Source organism: Austrofundulus limnaeus, unplaced genomic scaffold (genome assembly GCF_001266775.1).
Source record: "Austrofundulus limnaeus strain Quisiro unplaced genomic scaffold, Austrofundulus_limnaeus-1.0 Scaffold28, whole genome shotgun sequence".
Classification (NCBI taxonomy): Eukaryota; Metazoa; Chordata; class Actinopteri; order Cyprinodontiformes; family Rivulidae; genus Austrofundulus; species Austrofundulus limnaeus.
In genome coordinates this window covers 856,663-867,973 of record NW_013952430.1, presented here as the reverse complement: position 1 = coordinate 867,973, position 11,311 = coordinate 856,663, and the positions used below count along the sequence as shown (strand labels likewise).

Sequence of the window (11,311 nt, the reverse complement as noted above, 5' to 3'; positions counted from 1 at the left end):
GGCTCTGGTATCATGGCTACCTGACAACGGAGCTCAAAAGTGTGGGATCATTTTAAGAAAATGAAAGAGAAACCTGTGTAATATCTGCAGAGCAGAACTTGCATTGCACAGCAATTATTTTTAGTTAGCATATAGCTAAAATCTAACCATGGTTATATAATAGCAGCTGCATTCTGGCACGATAAGCTGTATGTTTTATATTCAATTAACGTATGATCTGATTATTCGACTAATTGAAAAAAATAATCGGTGATTAATCGATTATAAAAATAATCATTTGTGGCAGCCCTAGTCGCAGAGTTGAAAAAGTTTGCAAAAGAAATGAGATGAAAATAAAGATCAGTCGCAGGAACTTGGACTGTATGACTAGACTTGTATTTTGGTAACACTGAAATATTTGACACAATTCCAATTTAATTACAATTTTTACTGATGTTTTTCATAGAACAAATAATTGATTATACATTAACTTTTTAGCTTAATAAAATTTCCAAATACTTTGTAAACAAACTTGTCTTACCCTTACAACTCTTGCTGGTACATAAACAAATTGCACTTCAAACATTTTCTCTAGATTTTTAGTTTTCTCTCAAACACCTTTCAGACTGCAGATATTGTTAAGAACAGGGGGATTTCACTGACTTATCTTCTGAGAAAGGATAATTAGACCTTTATACCCATACTTTTTTACCTGCTTTAATTCAGTTGTTATAATAGTTACCCGTAAAGTGGCGCTTATGACTTTCTCTTTACTTTTTCAATAATGAAATTCAAGGAAAAAAAAAATCAAAAAAGTTTAAATTTTATCCTAACATTGAATGAAGTGATATTTATACTGCCCTGTTTGTTGAGTATTTAGTTGACAGTTGTACTTAAATTGATAATATTACTGCAGAAATTATACATAACAAGAAATAATCACATCTTCTTCAGGTTCTGAATTTATTCAAACCTAACATCAAGTACACAAAAGTACACAACAAATTTGACAATTTCTTTATTTATGGAACAAAAACAAAGCCAAATGAAAAAGCTGCAGAACCACCAGCAGTGGGTTTCTGTTTGACTTTATCGGTCTCTCAAATGGTTGTGGAAAAATTATGTCCCATTACAGTTTTACAGGTACAGTTAGAGTTCTTTTAATGCTTGTAAACATTCATTTTAGCACAGCTCTTAATGTTTAGTTTCCACCAGCAGCAAGCTTTGGTGTTTTTCCTGTTTAGTAATTGTTGACGTGGTTTAATCTGCTGCGTGCTATTATATTGCACACTTGAGGTTAGATTTGAATAACTTTTAGTACGTAATAAAGGCCAGATCATTCTGATTTGTAAAACCCTAGAGTTAAAAAGATTCATGTGTTTTCAGAGTTTGGTTTTCTGTTTTAAAGGTTATTTCATGTTTATTGCCTTCAATGTTTAGTTTCTGTATTTTCTTTGTGTTCAGATTCTCCGGGGCGGTAACAATAAAACCCCTCCCACTGCTGAACACGTCATAGCATGGATTTCTTTCTGACTGGAGACCCCGATAACCAACCCATTTTCACTGACAACTCATTAGCTCTATACAGCCTATCCCCGACCTCAGTACCTAAAATTAACCATTAACCCTGATCTCTCATATTAACCACAGACCCCCAACCCAAAGACCCCTATGTGACGCAACCCGGAAAAGCCGCAGACGGCAATGACTGACGCGAGGCGGGTACCCGATGTGTCCAAAACTGGACGCAGACGGTACCTGACCAAGCGTCAATATGTTGACGAGTCGAGAGTGAGAACGTGTTGCGATAGCCGTAGTTTGGCCACAATTTGTAATGGATATAGTGTCCAACTTTTCAGCAGACAAATTCCTCCATACAGTGTCTGTGAGATGTTGGCAATTTCATTACCTACCTGTTTGAAAGAGTCCTATAGATAGATGTACATTCTGTCAGGCTTGGACAACTGCTCCTCAGAACTATCCATGTGGTTTGGAAATTTCAACATCTGGAAGTAAAGCAGTACAAAATGCCACCATTGTTGTCTGAGTGCTTTTCTGCTGAAACAAACTTCTGACCAATCACACAGAACTTGGCGCACTCGCCTGTGAGAAAAGGTTCGTCCCGGGCCTTGTGTTGGAAGGAGTGTGTGAAGCTGCTCTGCGAACAAAATCACACAATTTTCGACACGAACCTGCAACAATGAGAGCCCGTTTCACTTTTTGATGGAGTAATGTAAACGCCATAGCTTTCACTCCCTGCCGTCGCCCACTTACAACTGTTCCCTGTTGCCATCAGCCCCAGTCCTTTTCTTCTCGTAGCCCTCACTCACAGTCAGCCTGGTTTTTCCTCTGTGTCTCCATCCAGTTTGTGTCTTAAGCTTTCTCTTGCCTTTGTTTGAGATTATTTTGTGATTCTTAAATCTTTAGGTTTTTTAGCTCCTCGTTGTTCGGCTTTCCTGGGTCTGACCCCATCTACAAACCGCGACAAAAGAAGGTAGACCTTTTTTTTTTGTCCAACATGACTGTAGCTGAAACAGCATGTGGCTCTGGACTGACGTCAAAGTTCACTGGGGCCATTATGTCCATCAAACGTTGGATGGAAAATAGCATGGGAATAAATGTGAGAAAATTCTGTTGTTTCTTTGCTCAGCATGGTGTGATCCCACAAGATAAAGTTACTGAACGAGTGGAAAAAAACCGCTGGCTTTCAGTAAACTCAGTCTGCTTATCTCTTTACTGAAAATAGACACAGTAGGAGTAAAAAAACAAACAGTCTTTAAACAAAGTTACAAACGGTGACATTTTATTGTAGTTTTCAAAGCCTGATTACATAAAACAATGACTGAGTGTGAGTTTAAAAGATTAGACGTCTGACTGATCATTCAAAGGGAGGAAAACAGTTTGTTTCAGATGAGAAATGTTCCTATTGTCAAAAGGCAGATGCATTATTTTATTACACTAAACCTGAAATATCACATTTTCATAAATATTCAGACTAACATTTGAGATTTAGCTCAGGTGCCTCATTTCTCTTGATCACTGCTGAGATGTTTCGACACCTGGATTGACCTTTGGTAAATTATTTGGACATGATTTGTAAATTGGTTGATACTTTATTCATTTAATTAAAAAACTAAATAATACAATAGAAAACAAAGAAAATACATTACACAAATTAAAAATCAAAATAAAATGAAAGGTAGCAGAAGKAGAATAAATCTTATAATGGCTGCCCCTTTTATCCCCATAATACAGTATATTCAAGCAAAAAATAATTTTAAAATAATACTAAATAAAAATAAGGCCAAAATGAAAACAAAATAATAATTCAAAAATTGAATCCCCTTGACGGGTTTTTATTTTTATTGATTTTTTATTCTCCTACCTGAATTATTGAGATGCATCAGGACAAAATCTAAATGAATTCTGTATCACTCCAGCTTCCAAAGAACACGATGACCCTCCTAATTCTCACATGGAGAAAGTTTGGTACAACCAAGACTCTTCTAAGAGCTGTTGCCCGGACACACCGAGCAATCAAAGAGGAAATGCCTTAGTGAAAAGAGGAAACAAGAACCCAAAGGTCACTCTGACTGGGTTTCAGAGACCCAGAAGAACAACCAGAACTACAGAGCTCCACCATACTGGTCTTAATGGCAGAGAGGCTTGATGGATGGCACCCCTCAGAGCAAAACACTTAAAAGCTGCTTGAATGACTCAGACTGTGAGGAACAACATGTTCTAGTCTGATGAAACCAAATAATGTCTGGAGGAAACCAGGCACCACTCACCGGGCAGCATGGTACCGGGCAGGTGATACCATCTCCACAATGAAGCATGGTACAGAAATATGCTCAACGAAAACCTGTTCCACAGACCTCAAAACTTCAAACTGGACTGAAAATTCACTGTCCAACATGGCAACAATCCAAAGGGCTCATTGAAGACAAAACAGGAGTGGCTGAGGGACAACTAGAGTGGCCCAGACCAAATCTTGAGTCCTGAAAATGTCTCTACTAAGGTTCCCCATCCAACTAGAATGAGCTTTTGCAAAAAGAAAACCACACATCAGAAGTTTCCCAGTCCAGGACTTGTCCAAATTCATTCAAAAGTTGAATCTGAAGCCAACGTCACATTGATGCACCAGAGGCTGTATAAATTTGAAGGCTCCTCCAATTGTGGCCCACAAACGTGTCTTCCTTTACCCCGATTAGAGGGACGGTTCCGGTTAATCCTTCTCAGTCCACCCTATCCCAAGATGCATTGCGGGACAATCAGAAGATGTTTTTGCTTGTAATGGCAGATGAAGCGAGACTGTCAGGAGTACAGTTTCAACTAAAAATCTGGTGGTACAAAATCTTAAAATTTAAAACGCTTCGGTTGTTAAGCTTTTGTCATTTGTGTAGACATAGTTTTTAATATTATTATTGACAGAAATCATCTTAAACAAATTTGCATGGCGGGTCTCTTCTTCATTGTTAGCTTGTTAGGCGACAGGACATGAAGGCTAGACCGTCCAATAGCCACTTTCATCCGGTCTTTGTGGTTGGCAAACGACCCGGTCCAGGTTGACCGGGTCGTTTGAAGGTTGCAGCCCCTGAATTTGGACAGATCCTAGGTGTGCAAAGTTTCTTGCATCAAATTCAAAAAGGCTGGAGGCTGCAGCTGCTGCCTAAGGTGCAGCAACTAATGGCCTATGTAAATAAATGTAAAAAAATTTTTTGTTAATCTTTATTTTACAGGCAAATCCCACTGAGATCACAGATCTCTTGTAAGGGAGGCTGTCTAACATGCATGTTGTGGTGGTTTGTGGGAGGAAAACATGAGAACCAACCTTGAGAAAATCCACACAAACATGAGGAGAACATGCAAACTCCACACAGAAAGACCCCAGGTCCAAACTGGGGATTGAACCTTCCTTCTGTGAGGCGTCAGCGCTAACAGCTGTTGTGCTGCTGGCTTTTCATTTTTTACTTTTAATAAATGTACAAAGTTGATTATTGATTTCTCCTTTATTATTATGAGGTACTGAGTGAAGATTGATTAAAAAAAAATTTGAACAGTTGTAGCAATGGTCTGCATAAAGGGATCAGAATACTTTGTGAAGCCACTGCTTCACCAGTCTGAGCTAACAGATTAGCATCAACATCAGTCAGCAGCTTGCTGAGAGCTGTTGAAACACAAGGATTTTGGTTTTTACTGTGACAGAAATTCCAAAACTCTAAATCTGTGTGAGTCCTGTCTTAAAGATGAAGCAGAGAGAGGATTAGTGTCAGAGGAGCTGTTCAGTCAGCAGGTCAGAACAATAGATCCAGACTGAGGGAACAGAGCCAGAGGTGAAGGGCTGTTTGATGATTACTGTGAACATTTAATAATTCAGCTGGCTGACATCTCAACAACTAGTGACAAAAGATGTGTGATGTTCTGTTTAGTGTTGTAGTCAAGACCTAACCCGAAACCAAGTCAAGACCAAGACCATGATGTCTTGAAACCGAGACAAGACCAAGACTTTTAGGGCCTGGACCAAGTCGAGACCAAGACCAGAAAAAAACTAGTGTCCTAAAAGTTGGAGTATTCTGTACAAATGTAGCTAACCTAATATTTAGAGCTAATATTGACAAAATCTTTGTGTGAGTGCAGAGAAAAGAGTCTTGAGGCAGATTTGTTAACGTAAAGGTTTAATGTTTTCTCCACCGTCTCTTAAAGTGAAGCACTACCAAACTTACAAGTTGCTTGCTGTACGATTTCTTCTGGTTGTTGTTTTACATCGATATTGTCTATGTAGCCAAATTGTTTTACTTAAAATTTTGAAAACATGTTCTATCACTCCCCGAGAACCACGGTTCACTTTCCGAGAGTGCTGTGTTGTGTGCAAGTGACAGGGAGTAACAAAACTACATAAATAGCAATGAGTCAGGTTTAAATTTGAATCAGTAGCTGCATTTTAAATTCAAGGAAAGCAAGAATTTTAACAAATAAATTGAACAATAATCTGGCTATTTAGTGATATTTCCACAGTTGGTCTTGAAATAAAATTCAGAGTCCTCAATGTCCAGACAGAGTACAAATGCTGTCGAGTCTGAGACAAGACCAAGACCAACAAAAATTGGTCTTAAGACCAAGACCAGTCTCAAGAACTACAACAGTAGTTCTATTTATCTAACTGCTTCTTCTGTTTCCTTCCTCAGGAATTTATTTCCAGCAAACCTGGTGGCTGCAGCTTTCCGTTCTGTGAGTGTCACCCCTTCTCTACACCTCTCTTTCAATCTTCCTCTGTTGTTTTTTTGTCGCTTGTTCGGACCGTTTCTCAAAGCTTATTACTCCACCCGTGCGGTACCCACTCCACGTTTATCCCCAGTAGCTGTCACCAGACGGCTGCAGCACCGAGGGCCTCAGAAACCGCTGCTCTCTTCTGTTTCTTTTTCTTTTTTTTGGTCCTTAACCAGCCGTTACCATGGCAGAACCATTCCACTCTGACCATCCTAGCAACCCATCTCGCCTCGCTACTTCTCAACGCGACGCACTCCACTTCCTAGAACCTTGTTTGATCTAAAAACAGGGACCAGGAAAATTCAATATTTGTAGGCGTCGGAGTACGACTGGCTACACACACACACTCAGACACTAAAGGCTTGGGATTACAGATTAAAGTTGTCAGACACTCGGGAAAACTAAAACATTTACATTCAAGTCACCCAGAATTCGCTTGTGGGTCATAAACCCACAAACTGGTCATTTGGTTCTCCCACAGAGACTCCTGTAGCTTCAGAGTTCGCAGAGTTCAATAAATCTCCCCACACACAGCAGCAGAGCCACTGTGGAATGGGTCCAAATGAGGATTAAACCCAAAAAAGCAGAGGAGACCTTTAAAACAACAAGCAGCTACATGTTTAAACAGATGAGCTGGAAGATTCAAACTATGGCAGACTCTTTACTAGTCTCGTTATCTGTATGTGTATATGTGTGTACACGTCTGAATATTTTTCACAGCCCGGCTCTTTTCAGAGGTTTGTATGGCGCTGCCGGTTCCTGAAAAGACGGGAGTTTCATAGACAGAGTCCAACTGGCCCACAAGTCTGTGCACACACTCTGAGTGAAAGGAAGTGCACCGCTCTTGAACTGCCAGCTTCTCTCCTAAAACACGTGAAAATAAGAATCTCGTGACGTTTTTTAACCCGTGAACAGCGGTGACATTTAGAAGCTGGGGTCATGTGTTTTGTTTCCAGTTTACATGACCAGAAAAAGAGCATAAAATAACAGATTGTTTTAGCACACATCATGTTTTTTATCATGGTTCTAAAGCAAACATGAATGAATAATTAGTGTCTCGTCTGTTGCAGTATGCCACCGACTACAAAATGATTGCCGTGGGGAACGACACCAACGGGACATCGCTCTACCAGAAGGTGAGTTCAGGAAGCATCTCAGGTGTGCAGTCGCAGTGGGTCATACAGAAGGGTTCAGTAGTCAGGCAGTGAAAATGGGGTTAAACTGATGTTTGCTCTGGGATGTGTGTGTGTACGACAGTCAGCCATGGGTGTAAACTTACTAAATAAGCGCTATGTGCAAGACCGACCCCTTTCAGGGAGAATGGGTTCAAGGTTGATGGTGAAATGTTGATATTTCTGGATCACTGAGCAGGTTGGTGGTTTTAAATCAGACCGTGGGACTCAGCCGTACTTCAGTAGAAAAAAGAAATTCCTTAATACAAATGTTTTCTTAAACTCTGCTGGTTCAAAGTAAAGGCTTTGTTACACAATAGCATTTTAGACAACTTATGCAAACTTATGAAAATTTTGATATGACTATTTTACTCAAATCAGCAATATATTCAATCTTATTGTTAGAATAACAGTATAGAAAGTTCCAAAAAAGGCTCCTAGTAGATTTTGTTTAAATTCCATCTTCAGCATTGGATAAACTTTTCATAAGTTGTCTAAAACCTTATAGTGTGACAGGGCCTTAAGTTTAAAGCTTCATTTGTTGGACCAGATTTAGTACAAGTACTGGTGGTACCTGGTGTTGTAGTCAAGACCACCTAAGCCAAGACCAAGACCACGGTGTCTCAAGACCGAGACAAGACCAAGACTTTTAGGGCCTGGACCAAGTCAAGACCAAGACCAAGGGAGGGCGAGACCGATTCAAGACCAAGACCAGAAAAAAAAACCTAGTGTCGAAAGATGGAGTATTCTGTACAAATTTTATTCTCTAGTTTATTCTCTAAACATGACGTCCCAGTGGCTTTCAAACCCCAAAACATGTTAAGACAAAGATTAGTTCACCCCAAAGATCCAGTTCCCTGGCAAAAACAGAGTAATATAGTATATGCTGTTAAGTGTCAGGAGGACTGTGATCAGTCATGCATTGGGGAAACAAAACAGCCACTGTTCAAAAGAATGAGCCAGCACAGACGAGCTACTTCGTCAGGTCAGAACTCTGCAGTTTACACTCATCTACAGGCCAGCGGTCACTCTTTCAGAGATGAGGATGTTCTCATTCTTGATAGAGAGGAACGTTGGTTTGAGAGAGGAGTAAAGGAAAACATTTTTGTGAAGAAAAACCGTCCACCATTAAACAGAGGTGGAGGCCTTCGTGTCCAGTTGTCCTCCTCCTACAATGGTGTTATTGCAAGTATGACTCAGCCCCTGTGAGCAAAAGGTGTGAATCAGGGCCCCCAACGATAACCAACACAAAGAGGGAGAGAAGGACAAAAACAAGAGGATGTTGAGCCCCGCTTGCATTCACTACGTACACATAACATGACACCTAAGAACCACAGCCGAAGCATCCAAACCAATAAGTCAGGTGATGGGGCACATGACCCTCTATGAACAATAGAGGCCAACAATCAAGCCTATTGTTAACCGATGGCCCTCTTTTGCATGTGACTAACCTGTTTGTCCACCATGTGGAGGCAGTGCTTATAAGGCTGAGTTCACCTGAAACTCATCAGACTGAAGAAGTCTCGGACGAGAGACGAAACGTTTCACTAAAGAAGAACCCATCCAGAGGACCTACTTATTTTTCCTTTTTGATTTTTTCTACCTGGATTACTGAGATGCATCAGGACATATTCTGTACAAATGTAGCTAGTTTAATATATAGAGCAAATATTGACAAAATCTTTGTGTGAGGGGACACAGCCAGCCAGTAACAAATGTGTCCCGCACTTTAAATAATTAAACAATTTAAGAAAAAAAAATAGGTGGATGCAGACCTTTTTTAGGCATGGATCAGTCCAGCCAGTGAGGGAAATATTTTGCTGCACATTTCTCTTCAAACAGGGCGTGTGCGTTTGTGTGTGTGGGATTTAGCATAAATGTGGTGCGTGCACCTCATGAAATGCATGTGTCAAACGCTCAATGTGTGAAACTTCAGAACCATGTGCATTACTTTGATTTTTATAAAGCTTTTACTCTGACATTAATATAAAACATTAAAAACAGATGCTAAATGTAGCCATGTTAGCATGCTAGCACACTGAACTTTGGGGTTTGTCACGATGCTATACGTTAGCATGTTCATGTTTTCGGTGTACTGAAATTTGTTTTTTTTTTCTGCATAGTTTTATTTATTTACTTATTTTTAAAGTGAGATGGTGCTCGTGTTGAAAAAGAGACTTCCTGTCTGACCAAAGCAAATATTATTTTCCGGACCGACTTGTCCCAGCGTCTGTTCTGTCCTCTGTGAGGTCTTAGTGTGACTCTGCTGGGTGTTTTAGGTCCCTGTGGGAACTGAAACAGACGGCATGAACATTCTGGGTCTGGTTCTGTTTGCCATGGTTTTTGGAGTGGCCCTGCGGAAACTGGGAGAGGAGGGAGAGGAACTCATTCGTTTCTTTAACGCCTTTAACGAGGCCACCATGGTGCTGGTGTCCTGGATCATGTGGTAAGAAGAAGTGATTGATTCTCAGGTTTCCAGACATATTTTATCAGTGTATCAGTCACTAAATATTTTTGACAACTACTTGTTTCAGTTCTTATCGTCTTCTCCAGCTGCTTTGCTTCTTTCATGCTAATTCCCGACCTCTGGTATCTCTCAGGTACATCCCTTTTGGTATTGTGTTTCTCGTGGGCAGTAAAATAGTAGAAATGGAAGATGTAGTTCTCCTGGTCACCAGTCTGGGGAAATATATATTTGCTTCGATCCTGGGCCACATCATCCATGGAGGCATAGTCTTGCCTCTCATCTACTTTGCATTAACACGCAAGAACCCCTTCAGTTTCCTCTCAGGCCTCATCACACCCTTCACCACCGCCTTCGCTACCTGCTCCAGGTGAGAGCGTCCGATATCTCTGGCTTCAGCTTCACCTCGCACTCGTCAAATCAACATTGACGTCGCTTTGGGTTCTCTTTCTCCAGTTCAGCAACGCTGCCCTCCATGATAAAGTGTGTGGAGGAAAACAACGGTGTGGACAAACGCATCAGCCGTTTCATCCTCCCCATCGGGGCCACGGTCAACATGGACGGAGCGGCCATTTTCCAGTGCATCGCCGCCGTCTTCATCGCTCAGCTCAACAACACGGAGCTGAACGCCGGACAGATCTTCACCATCCTGTGAGTCTCACCCTAAGGTCTGTGCTGACTGTAGAAACGGTTTGTTTGATGCGGTATGATTGTTTCCAGGGTAACAGCCACAGCCTCTAGCGTCGGTGCAGCAGGAATCCCAGCCGGAGGCATCATCACCATCGCGATCATACTGGAGGCCATCGGCCTGCCGACTAATGACCTGTCCCTCATGTTGGCTGTTGACTGGATTGTGTGAGTAAAGATGGCTTTATGTCAATTTGTCCCTTCATTAAATTGCATTTTTGCAGCTTTGGTCACTTTGTACCCGTACATTTTGGGTACAAAAAGACGTGTCATGACATAGGCAGGCTAAGTTGGGATTTTTCTATATTTCATGACAGCAGGATGGCCATGGCCATAATATAAAAATCTTTGTCCAGCCCAAAGACTGCTTTGCCTACAACATTTTGGCAAAGCCATTTTCTATGCACAGATTGTTCATTTCAGCTACACTGCTCAAATAGGTAATTGTCATGATGTAATTCTACATGGTAGTCACCATTAGATCCTCAGCAAATCAACATGCAGGGATTTTTTGATTTTTTTGGGCCACCCCTGTTTGACCAGTGGTCACAATCTGGCCTCCCCTATAAAACTGTCTGGCTCCTCCACTGGTCACCAGTTTTTTGCTCAGACAAACATCTTTCAATAAATGTTTATAATTTGTTTATCCTAAGATAACAGATGTGCTCTGTAAAGAAATTAAATTGCTGGTTTTCATAAATTAATAAGATTGAAGTCAATGATAATGAGTGTGTTTATT

At 40.8% G+C, this 11,311-nt stretch overlaps 1 protein-coding gene across 1 annotated transcript in view; it reads left to right on the top strand.

Annotated features, from left to right (window-relative positions):
• Nucleotides 1–11,311, top strand: part of slc1a4 (solute carrier family 1 member 4) — a 23,531-nt gene that overhangs the window by 4,379 nt on the left and 7,841 nt on the right. Inside the window, exons 2-7 of the mRNA XM_014005035.1 lie at nucleotides 6,168–6,210; nucleotides 7,320–7,385; nucleotides 9,701–9,867; nucleotides 10,022–10,255; nucleotides 10,342–10,536; nucleotides 10,606–10,740. Coding sequence (XP_013860489.1) covers nucleotides 6,168–6,210; nucleotides 7,320–7,385; nucleotides 9,701–9,867; nucleotides 10,022–10,255; nucleotides 10,342–10,536; nucleotides 10,606–10,740 — 840 coding nt within the window. The remainder of the gene's footprint in view (nucleotides 1–6,167; nucleotides 6,211–7,319; nucleotides 7,386–9,700; nucleotides 9,868–10,021; nucleotides 10,256–10,341; nucleotides 10,537–10,605; nucleotides 10,741–11,311) is intronic.